The sequence below is a fragment of the Artemia franciscana genome, chromosome 19 (genome assembly GCF_032884065.1).
Source record: "Artemia franciscana chromosome 19, ASM3288406v1, whole genome shotgun sequence".
NCBI classification, from domain to species: domain Eukaryota; kingdom Metazoa; phylum Arthropoda; class Branchiopoda; order Anostraca; family Artemiidae; genus Artemia; species Artemia franciscana.
The window spans coordinates 1,849,455-1,864,658 of NC_088881.1; the positions used below are offsets into that span (position 1 = coordinate 1,849,455).

At 33.2% G+C, this 15,204-nt stretch overlaps 2 protein-coding genes across 8 annotated transcripts in view; one reads left to right on the top strand and one right to left on the bottom strand.

The window, feature by feature from the left end:
• LOC136039158 (uncharacterized) overlaps nucleotides 1-6,849 on the top strand; it is a 49,299-nt gene extending 42,450 nt beyond the window's left edge. The window contains exons 4-5 of the mRNA XM_065722663.1: nucleotides 1,382-1,915; nucleotides 6,673-6,849. Coding sequence (XP_065578735.1) covers nucleotides 1,382-1,915; nucleotides 6,673-6,816 — 678 coding nt within the window. The 3' untranslated portion in view covers nucleotides 6,817-6,849. The remainder of the gene's footprint in view (nucleotides 1-1,381; nucleotides 1,916-6,672) is intronic.
• The window catches only part of LOC136039154 (calcium uptake protein 1 homolog, mitochondrial-like), a 110,195-nt gene that overhangs the window by 5,585 nt on the left and 89,406 nt on the right, over nucleotides 1-15,204 (bottom strand). For 4 of the 7 annotated variants that reach the window (XM_065722653.1, XM_065722649.1, XM_065722655.1 and 1 more), the window contains one exon: nucleotides 10,825-13,343. In XM_065722653.1, the coding sequence (XP_065578725.1) occupies nucleotides 13,189-13,343 (155 nt within the window). In that variant the 3' untranslated portion in view covers nucleotides 10,825-13,188. Of the gene's footprint in view, nucleotides 1-2,946; nucleotides 3,195-10,824; nucleotides 13,344-15,204 lie in introns of those variants that run through there. The other 3 variants (XM_065722651.1, XM_065722650.1, XM_065722652.1) reach the window with 3 other exon arrangements.

Genomic DNA, 15,204 nt, shown 5'->3' on the forward strand with positions numbered 1-15,204 from the left:
GCGGTTACTTTAGGTTTCGGGTTCTAGTCGCATATATTCCTAGGTGCCCTTAGGACCCCGTTGAAAAGAGGATCCTGATCATATTGTTTTAAATATTTGGAAATGATTTTATCTGCAGGTACTTATGGTTGAGTTTTTCGGTCACATATACTTGTAAAAACCCTTAGGAACCCCCAGGAAAGATAAATGGAGGACCCAGGCCCAAATCTTTTGCCATCATCATGGCCAAATCTTTGCTAGAAAAGGCTGGCTTCTAGTTCTGTTAAAAGGATGGTCTCTCTATCCAAATGACATATTTCCTCTTTTTAATCCGGACAATTCACGATCATTTACAGTGATGAGATTCTGAATATGTATTTTAGTTTCAAGTGGTTTAATTTTTATTTTAAAATTAGATATACCCCCAGAAAACTTTACATTTGGTTTCAACTCAGAAAACAGTTGTCTTAATACTGGCTTAATAAAGCTTACATTTTAATTTGGGTATGGGGTCGGTTATACACTTCTTAGTTGACAGTCTAACATTATTTAAGTGGAAACCGTTTTTTCAAATGTAAGCTTTTTCCTGACCCCCAGGGATCTAAGAGCAATAAAGAACCACAAATTTTGTTTAGACCTAACATCAAGTAATGAAGTAGGATAACAACGGTAATATGCTTTTTTTCCGTTACATCATCATTTTTTTTTAAATAATATAGCTTAACGGTATTTACTGCATTTACTTCAATGCTATATATTTTTTTAAGTGTCATATTCCTTGTTTCAAGTTGTTTTTTATTTTATTTTGTTACGACTAAAGTGTCTTTAAAGCTATAGGTATGTTATTCAGTCATATTTCTCTTCCAAACTGATGTAAGTTGCATAAAACGTCACACAGTTGTCACTGTCTTCTGTTTTATGAAGTTAATCAATTTAACAACTAGAGGACTTGGTTCTTTTGACATCTGGAGAACTCAGAGCTCAGTTCTTATTTTTTTTTAAGGTGTTTATTTTTTTTATTTTAAAATTAGATATACCCCCAGAAAACTTTACATTTGGTTTCAACTCAGAAACAGTTGTCTTAATACTGGCTTAATAAAGCTTACATTTTAATTTGGGTATGGGGTCGGTTATACACTTCTTAGTTGACAGTCTAACATTATTTAATTGGAAACCGTTTTTTCAAATGTAATCTTTTTCCTGACCCCCAGGGATCTAAGAGCAATAAAGAACCACAAATTTTGTTTAGACCTAACATCAAGTAATGAAGTAGGATAACAACCGTAATATTTTTCTTCATTTAACACCTTCATTTAAAAAAAAAATAATATAGCTCAATTTAACAACTAGAGGACTTGGTTCTTTTGACATCTGGAGAACTCAGTTCTTATTTTTTTTTAAGGTGTCCGGAACATTTTCTCAAGGTGTATCAGATAGCTCAAATAGAAAAGAAAGATATGCCACTGCATCAGCTGTCAGCAAAGCTGCCTCTCTGAAAAGAAGTACTGTTAAAAAGCATGAGAAATTTATATCAGCATACGACGAATCAGAGATAGATTTGAACGTTATTGATGAACCTTCTGAGTATCCTGTTATATTAGGTTGCACTGATGTAGAACGAAAACCAAAACTTTACCTAAAAGAGGACTTGAAATGTGAAGATGAAAAAATATCTCTCCCATCTACTTCCGAAGAGAATGTGAAAGTGGAGAAAACTCATGTAAAAAGAGAAATAGTTGAGAATGAGCCGTTGGAAGACTGGCCAGAAATGACTAGTTTAATTCTTGGACAATTACCTGATAGACTACCTTTTGATTGGCCGAAAGAGAAAATGGTGATAGCCGGTGAATTGGAAGTTAGGGATGGTAAAATGATAGCAACATTAGGTGGCATGACTTTCGAATTTTTACCATCGCAATCGAAGGATTACGTTCAGGTAAGGAAAAATTGCAACGCATTTATTTGCGCATTCCTAGAGCTCATATAAGCAATGATGAGCTTTTAGTTGGTTAAGGAACCATATTTGATCATGGTTCTGAGCCAAGTAGACTGAGGTATGTCATAGGATTTATGTGTAAGGTGGGGGGGGGGGGTGAGAACTTGAGAAGTCACTTTTTGTTTGCTATGTATTTTTTCCAAACTTAGCTAACAAATTCCCCTGATTCGTTATCGCCTAGTTGCATTGTGGTTGATCACCTGTTAGTTAATAATCGGTTGACAATCCTGCTTAATGAGCGAGAGTGTTTTAATTACTTCCTGGATAGGGTCCCATGCCCTTTCAAGGGGTTTACTATCCTGCTTGATGAGCTAGAATGTGGTTGGTACTTCCTGGATTGGGTCCCATTCTCTTTCAAGAGGGTTACTATGACCTTTGCTCAGGGTGAATACTGGGTTCTTTTTCGGTTCTCGATCTTTTGAATGCAATGTCTGATTATAGAGGTGTTAGACTTAATCTAATTTAAATTAGACTTAATCTAATTTAAATTAGACTTAATCTAATTTAATCCAATTTAATCTTTCAGCAAAGTGTCTTTCACTGGCTAACAAATAAGACTTTTGACTTGGGTCAAAAGTTTGACCAGGTTTGACTTTTGGCAGTATGAAACATAGGGTGGTGAATCCTGTTCAAGCTGACAAATGCTGCCCAAGACCAAGGTCTGAAAGATTGTAAATCCTTTACTCAATTTTTAATGACTGGAGTAAAATGTTTACTGAGCTCTTCTTTCACATAGATACTATTTTCAACTGACTATTCAGTCTATATTTTATATAATATGAAATGTTACAAGCAATTGTGAAAAAAATAAACGCCATAAATGAAAAAAAAACAGCATATTTAGCAAGATATTTTGCAAAAAAAAATTGCAGCTGACAAACTGGTCTAGAATTGAACAATATTTCACTATTAAAGTTTTTTTTTTAAATATACTTCTCAAAAGAAATAAATTGCCCTCTTTAAAAAACTTGTAAATACAAATTGGTATTTGAATTTTAAACCAAAATATTAAATAGAATAAAAATAATAAAATACTTCTACATAACGTATAACAAAAAAACTCTAATAAATTAACAAACAAACAATAATAAAAATTAATTAAAACAAAAAAATTTGAATTACAAATTTTCATCTTTTTGTAGATAAGAACTTGAAACCACTAGAGTAGGACTGTCTGATATGCTGAATCTGATGGGGCCACGATAATTAAAAACTGGAGCTGCAAAACATTTAGATGAACTCAAACTATAGATCAAATCATTATTGCATGAAAAGCTACATCATGACTGGGATAATCCTTCACTCAATTTTTAATGACTAGGGTTAAATGTTTTCTGCGCTCTTCTTTCCTGTAGATACTATCAAATATAAAGTAGAAACAATAGGGAAAATCTTTTCAAGACAGTGGAAATCAGTTCTGTGAATATTTCGGCCCTATGTCCAAGGGCCGTCTTCAGCACAATACGAGAACAAGAGAGAAAATATGTATGTACAAATAAACTTACATTAAATTGTGAGAATTAAAACTAAATAATGTTTTTAAAAACTTTTTTATAAACAGCTCTAGCATCCTTACTTCAACGAAGTTCAACCAGGGTTGACAAAAAGAATGAAGTGAGAATATAAATTCATTCAAACTAAAGAGAACAAAGTGATTAAATGCAATTTCTCAGAGCCAACCTTGTTATTTTAGCAGCCTGTCTCAAAGGCCTTTTCGTAGCTGGTTCAATACTATTATAAATCGGTTTAGTAAAATATTTTGTTAGATCATTTTTAATTAAATTTGAGTATAAAGAACTTAGTGAGTATTCCCCTAAGTCCCTGTTCAAAGAAATATTATTATTTATTTTGTGATTAATTTCGATTGATTCTCGAACCACCTGTTTTATCCCCAAATCATTACTAATGAGTGAAGATTTTTCAAGTATCGTCCCACACGATACTTTTTGAAAAATCTTCATTTATTTTTTAAATCGTTCATTCTCACAATTTAATGTAAGTTTATTTATATATACATATTTTATCTCTTTTTCTCGTATTGTGCTGAAGATGGCCCTTGGACATAGGGCCGAAATATTCACAGAACTGACTTCCACTGTCTTGAAAAGAATATCCCTATTGTTTCTACTTTATATTTGTTTGTTATGGAAAGGCAGTGTGGTCTTCGTCGCTATTTTAATCTATAGAGTTTTATTTCTATAGTTTAATCTATAGAAATTATAGAGTTTAAATTATATAGAGTTTAATCTATAGTTTGAAAACCACCAGCGTTGTCACTCACCTCAAACTAGATGGTTGTTTAATAAACATTTCACTTAGTCCTATACATATATTTTTTCAATATTGGGAATGCCTTCAAGGATATGGCATATGGCAACGCTGTTCCAATTGAGTTTGGCATAGCTCCCAGCTAAAATAGTCTAATAGCCTATGAAATCTGTGACCGACTGTGTTGTGGTTGAAAATTTCTTACTTAATTGTTTTATGAAGATTGTCTTGATGGTTTTGTAGTTTATAAACATCTAGTAGAAACAGATAATCCCCAGGTAATATCTTGGGTCCACGATTTTCATTGTGTATATCAATGACATTGAAGAATAACCCGGTGAACCCCTTTACAATAACTTGCCCTGCTCACACAAAACCCATATAACCAGCCTTAAGAAAGTGAGTCCTAATCTTGAAGTGGTTAATGTTGAATAATTTTAATAATATCGATATTAGTGTATAGCTTAGATTTATGTCAGTGTTTCCCTTCAGTTGCAGCAATCAGGAAAGTTACAGCTTCTACAACATAATTTTTTCGCTCATTTTCTGCTGATTTCTCACACACGTTCCTTATTTTCAAACTTGGTCCACAAAGCGTAAAACTACATAACTGTATATTTAAAAATTGAGTTCCCAGGTATTCTAATTTTTCAAGACGTATATGGTTGTCTAAGTTTCTTCTTAATCAGTTTAAAGAATCAGGTTTCAGTTTTAGTGTCCATGATATTTAAAGCTCGCTACCCATTTTATTGAATTTGATATAATTTAGGAAAACAGTCTTCCTTTTCTCCTTCTGTCTCTCTCTTTTTTTCTTTTTTTTTTTGTGTTTGTGCTGTAGCATTGGTGATTTCTCTTTTCATGATATATATAAATCAGTTTTCTTTTTATGAAGATTTCTGTTGTCATGTAAATTTAATCAGTTATATGAAAATATTCAAATCGATCTTATTTTATAGGAATTTATTCCTAAATCTACTTTATTTAATGTATTCCTATACCTACTGTTGTTAAAAAAAAGAAAAAAATGATAAAATATATTTTTTTGTATAAGTAGTTTTTCGTTTTATGGATTTCAAAGACGCGTGTCACCCCGTTCATCAAAGATCGGCTGCCCCACCCCTAGACAAGATTTTGCCTACGCCCATGATTATTTAGGTGTCCAAGTTAAAGGTTGTATAGTTAGATTCAGAAAAAAAAAAACAGATAAAGGAAATACAATCATAGAAAACCTTCAAGTAGATATTATTAACTTGACTTAGGCCTAAATCTATTCATAATATAGGCTCGTTGGGTTATTGAAAACAAACTATATAATCTCGACCGGGCACATAGGCAAGAGTGAATTTTAAAGGGAGGGGTACATGGAAAATATTTTAAATTTTGGTAAAAGTAGTAACCGCAACCATTACAGCAATTCATTAATGTATCAATGCGCATGACATTGGGGGAAAGTTTCGCTCTTGTCTACGAAGGAAACAAAAAGAGAATTATCACTTCTAGCAAAAGAAAATACATTCAATTCCATTCTGCTAAAGTTATATATTTCTTCGACAACACTGCCTGTTTCATAAACAAAATAAAAATATAGCATATGGGACAACAGATTTTTTGTTTGTTTCTAAGACAGTTTATTTTGCCTATAGTTCAAAACTATCTACCTGGTTAAAAAAAAACATATTAATCCCGAAGAATTGGGTTTCTGCCATCTGTTTCTCCAGTTTTACATCAATGTGAATTAAATTAAACATGTTTTTTTTATAAAAAATGGTACTCACTTTTCTGGAAAATGCTTGTTATCATCCAAGTTTTGTAAATTATTTAGAAACTGTAAGTGTTTTTTTTTAGGTGGCTAATTGTTTTTACCATCGTAACCACCATTTTACCATTAACCTTTAAAATGTGGTAAAAATGAATAATGCAAAAATAGCTATAATTTTCGTTAAAAAAATAGTTTTTAGTTTTTGCATTTTCTGGAAATATCTTTTGAAATGTAAACTGTACCAGCTATTTCGTTACTAAAAAAAAATTGGATATTTATTCAAATTTGACAGGCTTGCAATCTCTAAAACCCGTTCTTGCAATCTTACTTCTCTATTTATTTTGTCAAATATGATTAAAATCATATTCGATTTTCATATTCAGTTCCGATCATTTCTTTTGCAGGGCGTGGCAGTTTCCCCAAAAGTGAGGAGGTTATTATTATTATCAATGACGTTTTTACTAGAATAGTGCTTTATTTTTCTGTGGTAGGGGATGGCTTGACCAATGTCAGGAGGTGGAATACCTCCAACTCCCCTTCCTCTTATTGTGCACGCATGGTTGAAGTCGCGTTTTTGCAGTAATACATTTTTTGCTGATTACATAAATTCATTACATAATTTACATAATTTTATATTGTGCATTTATTATGACATATTTTATAATTTCAGGAAGCCCTCTCGGTCTCGCTTTTTGAGAGTGACGCTAGGAATGGACACATGCAATCCTTAGGAAGGATAAAGGAGAATTATGCTTTTGTTCCCTTGTGCTTAAAACCGCCCCTAGACCCCTCAGATGAACCAGAACCTTTATAATATATTGATTGTTATTAAATAATTTTACTATTGTTTTTTGTTGCTTGCTTAAAAGAGCGATCCCAGTGAAACTATATTTGCTCGTTCATAGGAAATGATAGACCATTTTTACGAAAACAAGAAAATTTAAATCGTTTAGCCTTAGTTATGCCTATTCATTTTCTCAAAGAATGGCAGCTTTTCTACCTTTCTTCCATGGAAACAATTAGCTGCATAGGGCACCTCTATAGACATTGGGTCTGGAGCATAGGCATTATATACTACCCATACTTATATACTACCCTATGCCCTATGCATACTGATCTCCTGATTCTCTGTTTTGGGTCTGGAGCACCATGAGCAGTTTGGGGCATCGTCCAAAATTACTCATCTACTCAATACAAGATGTCACCTTCGCAGTCATTTTATGTTTTTGATGTCAAATTGTTTTCCCTTTCTCTCAATTTATTGACCTTTTTTCTATTAATTTTTTGTATTTAATTTTGACTCCGAAATACGGATTTGGATCATCTAGGCTTTTTTTTTTTTTTTTTTTTTTTTTTTTTACAAATCTTATCTTATTACAACGTAACTCAAACATCTAAATCTATTTGTTATTTAAAAAAAAAATAGGTTAACAAGAGTGAGAGTTTAACAAAATTTCAAAGAAAAAGAAAAAAGCAATTCATTTTGTTTTTTGGTTCACAGGAATGTTTGACTTTTGCATCTATCGTATATGTCTCCAATAATTAGGATAATCGGGGAATAGGTTATAAACAACTCTTTTAAGTATATCCAAAAAGCCATAAATCGACCCTAGGTTAATTAATTGCCATTTGTGATTAATTTGGATGTTTTTCAGAGTTTTCTTTCCATCATCAGTAATTATAGAATTTAATTGTAAGATTTTACACTACAGTAAATACATTACAGATATTTAATGCTTAAGTTTTTACACATAAAAATTTAGCAGCCAAGGAACTGAACAATCTCTCTGGGAAAGGGTAGAGAAGGGTATTTTGAACACAAGATACATTTTAATTTTGGCGTCTTGAACACGCTAAACAGAGAAATTTTCATAATTGATTCTTGTTCTTTAGGCTTTTGCAAATCGACTTGCCTACGGCACACATAAACACCTCCATTATTCATTGGTTCACCTGCTTTTTATTTTTTATTGGTGATAATTTATTTTCGTTTTAAGTTTAAACTTTCGATGACTTTAATTTTGATTGTTTAATTTTGATTGTATATTTTTATATGTCTGCTTAGCTCTTTTATATGGCTTTTTTTCTTGGAAAAACTTTTTCTGGGAAAATATTTTTAAGTTAATTTCATAAATGTATATTATCTTCATAGCCTACTGCATGGTCAAAGATTCTCCTTTAAAATTAGAAACCAATCTACGCATTATTTGTTCACCTTGTCTTCAGCACTTGGGATATGAAATGCTCGTCATGTTAGCTATACTGCCATTATGACACTAAAAAGGTTCCTTAAGTGTTTCATAAGTAGTTTCTGTTTAAATGCCAAGGCATATGATAAGTTCAAGGACTTATAGATTTTTAAAGTTAGTTTCAGTACTGTTTAACCGAAGAAAAGGGAAGATAATAGAAATAACTGGCATACCGGCACTTAGATATCCGCATAGTTGAGTTCTGCCAATATTTTTCGCTATAAGAGCTCTCAAACTTTGGCGTGTACTTTTTTCTGTTTCAGACATACCCCTCCTTTTCTGTGCTTTGATGCAAACAATTTATGGTTATGCGTCATCGGTCAGGTGTTATTCTTTATATACAGAGTGATCTATAACTAGATTTTTAGAACTCGTTATAGTTTATAGGATAACCACTAGCAGGAAATAAATAAAGTCTAATAATAGTTCAAAATCATAATAATAAACTCTTGTATATACCACAATGATTGATACGAATGATATAGACATGCCTGAAGAAATTTATACCATGAGGAGGGGGAACTTAGAAAAGCGGCAACTCAAAAACCTAAAGGACGTCAAATATGCGAAAAATGTAGGGAACATAGGTTTCATGGGGGGTTGGGAGGGGGGAATGAGTCTGAAGGTTCCTCTGTGCACAAGCTTCAGTATAGCAGCTACTAAAACAAGCCTCGGATCCTGGAATAATTACCATCGCCTTGATGTGTGCCCCCGATAATATTGGCATGGAATAACAATGATAGGAGAGGAAAAAAGCAGTGACCCCGCCAGAGATTAGCTAATACTTGAGCAGTAGATATTTTAATCAGTTAAATGACAAAAGAAAATTTGTTTGCATAAGAACAAAACGATTGATCAATGGGATACATAACTTTTATGAAGAGACTTTTGACTAGGATTTAAAGTAAATGATTTAAAGTAAATGGTCCGCCAGAAATATCTTTAATAGAGCCACTTGTCCGCAAAAGACAAGAAAACATTAAAGCAAAGATGACACATTTTGAGCAACTGATGTTAAGGGTTGCTATGGCGGCAGAGTGACAATGCATATGCAGAATATGAAAGCATATTCTACATATGCATAACATAATGCAACAGTTCTTGATATTAACTCGAAAAAATAGCCTTTTGAGGATGTTGCCTTTAATCCTGTAAGAAAGTGATTTGGGTCACCCTTATTTTTCTCCAAAAAATTATGAAATAAATAATTTTATCCCATTTTAGGAAAGGAGAACAGAAACAGTCTAAGTTATCTCCTTGCGGAAGATGACTTAGAATGCCCTCAATCTCTCCCCAAAAAATTATGAAATCAATAATTTTGTTTTATTTTGGAAAAAAAGATATGAAAAGTCTATTTATCTTAATCGCATACAGATGTAAAGACGTTCATTAATTGAAGGAAAAAATAAAATGTTTAATGTAAGTTAGATATTATATACTGTTAAAATAAAATACAGTTATTTATTATGGTTAACCTGTAAGAAGAACTCCCTCCCTCGTTACGCTTCACTTTGAAGCGTAACCTCGGGGGGGGGGGGGGAGTTCTTCTCCTATATAGGCGTTAGTAAGCTACTGGGCTCATACCCCAATGATAGAGCAATCTCTCTTTAAAAGATTAAGTGGTTATGCCTATTTTTTCTTATATTCTTATAGTGTCCTCCCACTCCTGATTAGGTTTGTGGCTTCGAATGGAAATAAATTCTTTAAGCTTTATCCCTATCATAATTGAAGAAAGAAAGGAAAATAGATTAAAATATTTTTTAATTCAGTCAGTAGCCTCAGTCATCTTTTTAGCGAGTATTCTGAATCAATCATTTTAATTTTTAATTCCTTTTGCCCTACTAATTAAGATTGGTGCAACCCCGTTCCATATATTAAAAGTAAATATTTCTAAGTCTATGTCATGAAAGGTTTTATCTCTTTTAATAACTTTTCAGAAAATTATACCTCTTCTCGGGCTGGCTATAATACAGTTTACAAATTCTTTTTTTATTTTTATTAGAGCATTGATTGGCGGATTAGGGGAAATTAACCAATTAAAATGCCAGCCTTCAAACCTGGAAATAAGAGGTTCTTAAGCTTTACTAATTTACACTTAATATAGATGAGGGTATTATCTACGTAATTACAGTATCAACGTAACCCTTTTTATCAGGCACCTCATCTCTACTTATTATATATGAAATGTGAATTTCTCTTTAAGAATCAAAATCTTACGTGCACAAAACACTTATATACAAAGTTACCTCACTTACAATAAAGTGATTTATAACTAATTAGGCCCGGGTTAGAAACAACTCAAGATTTGCAATCTTATATTTTTTTAAACTACTGAGCCATAAATTGACCATAGTAAAGGGAATAATCCTTAACTAAATTTACAATTTAACACCTATAATCGGGCTATAACCCCTCATCCCCCTTTTTTCAATATCAAAGTAGTACTAATACAAAAAAAGGTGATGGAGCATACCAGTGGATCTGAGTATTGGAAGCGAAGAGTTACATGTAACATTCACCTGGTCTTTTCTTGCAATTATATACTTTCCTACAATTCCCTTCTATACTTTGAATACAATTTTACTGAATTTATATTCAATACTACATTACAATTATATACTTTCAATTATCTACAATTAATTACAATTATAAAGTGTAAATTTTCCTCAAACAGTTTGACGACAGATCCCTTGGCAGAGCACTAAAAATCAAAGAATTGATTAAAACTCTTTTATTAGTGGAAAAAAAAATAAAGTTATAGGAGGTCTAAATTAAAAACATTTCGGTAAACTGAAGAAACAAAATGAATAAGGCAAATGAAAAAGCTTTAGGTTTAATAGAGAGTAGAAGGGGTTTGTATAAGAATTATCTGAGTGAGAGGTTGTATGAAAACAAAAGAAAGCATTAAAATATGAACTAAGGAGATATGAAGTGGAGGCCATGGATAAAATTGCTGAGGATCTGGAAGATGCGGCTAGACGGGATAATAGTAAAATATTATACTGGCATGTTAATAAATTGAAAGGGAGTAGCCAATCCGGACTAGTCCCAGTTAAAGATAGAAATGGGGCCACAATTAGTGATAAGGAAAAAGTTAAAGAAAGATTGGTGGAACATTTTGAGAATGTGCTAAACCGAGATACAGTTGCAGGAAAAGATATAGATGAAAATGAAAAAGTTTGTGATACCTTGGATGTGAAGGAAGATTTGTTTAGTGAGGAAGAATTAGCGACAGTACTAAAAGGATTAAAAAATAATAAGGCCCCAGGTGCTGATAGTATGATTAATGAGTTTCTTAAATATGGTGGCTCTGAGGTTAGGAATAAGCTACTGAAGATTATGAACATGATTTTTGAAAAGAAAACCTTAATTAAACCACTGTATAAGAAAGGTGACAAGAGTGAGTGTCGTAATTATCGAGGCATTAGTCTGGTCTCTGTAGGTAGCAAATTACTGAGTAATATGATACTTTTTAGACTGAGAGATGCTGTAGACAAAGTTTTAAGGGAAGAACAATACGGTTTTAGAAAAGGTAGAGGATGTGTCGACCATGTTTTCACTCTTAGGTTAATAATTGAGAAGTCCCCTTCGTTGTCAAACACCTTTGGTCCTCAGTTTTATCGATTATGAGCAAGCTTTCGATTCTGTTGATAGAAGAGCGTTAACAAAGGTCTTATCGTTATATGGTATACCAGAAAAATACATCAAAGTGATTTGTGCTATATACGAGAATAATACTGCTGCGGTTAAGGTAGGAAATGAGGTTAGCAACTGGTTTTGTATTAAATCAGGAGTTAAGCAGGGTTGTGTTCTATCCCCCTTTATATGGATAATGTTGATGGAATTCGTCTTAAGGAGCACAGGAAAGGCAATTGGAGACCACGGAATCAAATGGGGAGGAAAAACGCTCCTGGACTTATATTATGCTGATGATTTAAGCATATTAGATGAAAGTGTGAGCAAAATGAATGAATTTTTAGAGGTTTTGCGAGTTCAGGGTGCTAAAATAGGCTTGAAAATTAATGTTAAGAAGAGTAAGTCACTAAGGCTAGGAATAAGTGAAGATCAACAGGTGACATTAGGTAACGAAAAGATTGATCAGGTTGGGAGCTTCAGTTACCTTGGTAGTATTATTAGTAAAGATGGTGGGAGCAGTGAAGATGTTGAAAGTAGAATAGCTAAGGCTCAGGGTGTTTTTTCACAGTTAAAAAAAAAGTTTGGAAGAATAGAAAGATAAGTCTGCAAACCAAGATTAGAATATTGGAAGCTACAGTGATGACAGTGGTCAAATATGGCTCTGAAGCATGGGCGCTCCGAAAAGCAGATGAAAATTTACTAGATGTTTTCCAGAGAAGATGCCTACGGATTGTTCTGGGTACCCGGCTGACTGACCGTATTTCAAACAGTAGGTTGTACCAAAAATATGGATCAATCCCGCTTTCTAGGGCTATAATGAAAGAAAGGTTGAGATGGCTAGGCCACGTTCTACGGATGAAGGATGACAGATTACCGAAGATTGTCCTTTTTGGCCAACCGTCTGGGGTTACACGGAAAGCAGGTCGTCCTTGTCAGGGTTGGGAGGATGTCATAAATAACGATTTAAAGGAAATGGGAACTTCCTGGGAGGGTGTAAAGAGGGAGGCTTTAAATAGATTAGGTTGGAGGAGGAGCGTGCGTAGCTGTGTTGGCTTCAGGCGCCTTGGTGCTGCAGTGAGTTATTATTATTAGTAGTAGTAATAAGGCAAATTAAACGTCCAACGCAAATTCTGCTTAGAAAGACCCAGCACTGGGCCTAAAGGATCCACTCTCCTCCTTACCAATGGCTTTGGCTGCCACTTAAATAAATTTAGTATATCAGCTTGGTTCACAAGAACATCGATAGAACACTTCAACAGAATTACGACAAAGCAGGAATCCAAGTTCATGCTAATTACCTATTAAAACTCTGGTAGTGACGGCTTGCACTCTCTAGCGCATTTTACAACTGAACTCAAAAATTTAAAAAATCCCGTGTCTTTAGGCTTCTCTAATCCACGTAGCAAACGGTTTTTCATCACAGCAACGAACTCTCTATTACTCAAGTGGCCATCCTCTGAAAAGTGAGAGAAATATTAATTTCCGAAATTAAAATAAAAACACTTTTAACATTCTTTTAAATGACGAATCAATCAATTATTAGATTTATAATTAATTTTTGAATAAGTTATGAACTTTTATAAGGGCATCGAGATTTCTAATCGAGAAATTTAATGAGATGTGTATTGAAATAAACAAAGTAATTTCTTTTTGTAATTTTCAAAGTACCATATGGGTATGAAATATGCTGCTGGATACGAAATTATAGAATTGGGCCTTTGACAATTTTAACTCCTAAAACTATTAATTACTCACTGCAGCACTACTAAAGAAAATCTATTGTCTAGTCATTAAATCTGTTGTCTGCAATAGATTTAATGTGTACAGTACACCTTCGGCGGACGAAGGAAAACGAATAGGTGTGCTTGTATACCCCCGATTATGAAAAAACGCGGAATTAAATGGTTGGCTGCATAAACAAAGGGTAACTAAAATTCAAACCTACCTAAATCACAACTTATAAACTGCTTTTGTAGCCTTACAGATTTATTACGCGACGGACTTTCAAAAATTAAAAGAAGCGATTCTTGACCGATTTGAGCTACCTCCGGAAAGCTTCCATCATACCCAAAGAAAAATTCGAACCCTAGGGAAGAATTGAAACATAGGTTAAAGGATCTAGGCTGTAATTGTCTGTAGGCTGTAACGACTGAGACCAACACAGCTGGGCATGCTCCTCTCCCCCCCCCAAATCTATTAAAAGCTTTTTTCTTAAAAAGAAACTGTTTAAATGCTTAAGAACATTAATGTGAAATCTTCAGGTTTGGTAGAAGAGAGAAGAGTTTCGTACAAAAAACTGCTGACTAATAAGCGTTGCGAGCAGGTGAGGAAATCCGAAAAATATATTTATGACATAGCGGAAAATGTTAAACGCTGAAGAAATAGAGAAAAATATTAAGAGACAATCTTTCGATTTGATAAGAGAAAAAAGTTTAGTACAAAAAGTAGCTGAGTAATACATGCTGCGAGCAGATGACGAAAATCGGAAAAACTGATTTGTGACAGAGCAGAGAAAGTTAAACGTTGGAGAAGTGGCGAAAAATATTGATTAAAAAATCTTTCGGTTAGATGAAAAAGAAAAAAAATTTGTATATAAAGTTGCAGATTAACAAGTATTGCGAGCAGATGACAAAAATCCGAAAAATTGATTTGTGACATAGCAGAGAATGTCAAACGTTGAAGAAGTAGACAAAAATATTAAGAGACAATTTTTCGATTTGATAAAAGAGAAAAAAGTTTAGTACAAAAAGTAGCTGAGTAATACATGCTGCGAGCAGATGACAAAAATCGGAAAAATTGATTTGCGACAGAGCAGAGAAAGTTAAACGTTGGAGAAGTAGCGAAAAATATTGATTAAAAAATCTTTCGGTTAGATGAAAAAGAAAAAAAAATGTATAAAAAGTTGCAGATAAAAATTGCAATAAGTAGCAGAAAATGTCAAACGTTGAAGAAGTAGACAAAAATATTAAGAGACAATCTTTCGATTTGATAAAAGAGAAAAAAGTTTAGTACAAAAAGTAGCTGAGTAATACATGCTGCGAGCAGATGACAAAAACCGGAAAAATTGATTTGTGACAGAGCAGAGAAAGTTAAACGTTGGAGAAGTAGCGAAAAATATTGATTAAAAAATCTTTCGGTTAGATGAAAAAGAAAAAAAATTGTATAAAAAGTTGCAGATTAACAAGTATTGCGAGCAGATGACAAAAATCCGAAAAATTGATTTGTGACCTAGCAGAGAATGTCAAACGTTGAAGAAGTAGACAAAAATATTAAGAGACAATCTTTCGATTTCATAAAAGAGAAAAAAGTTTAGTACA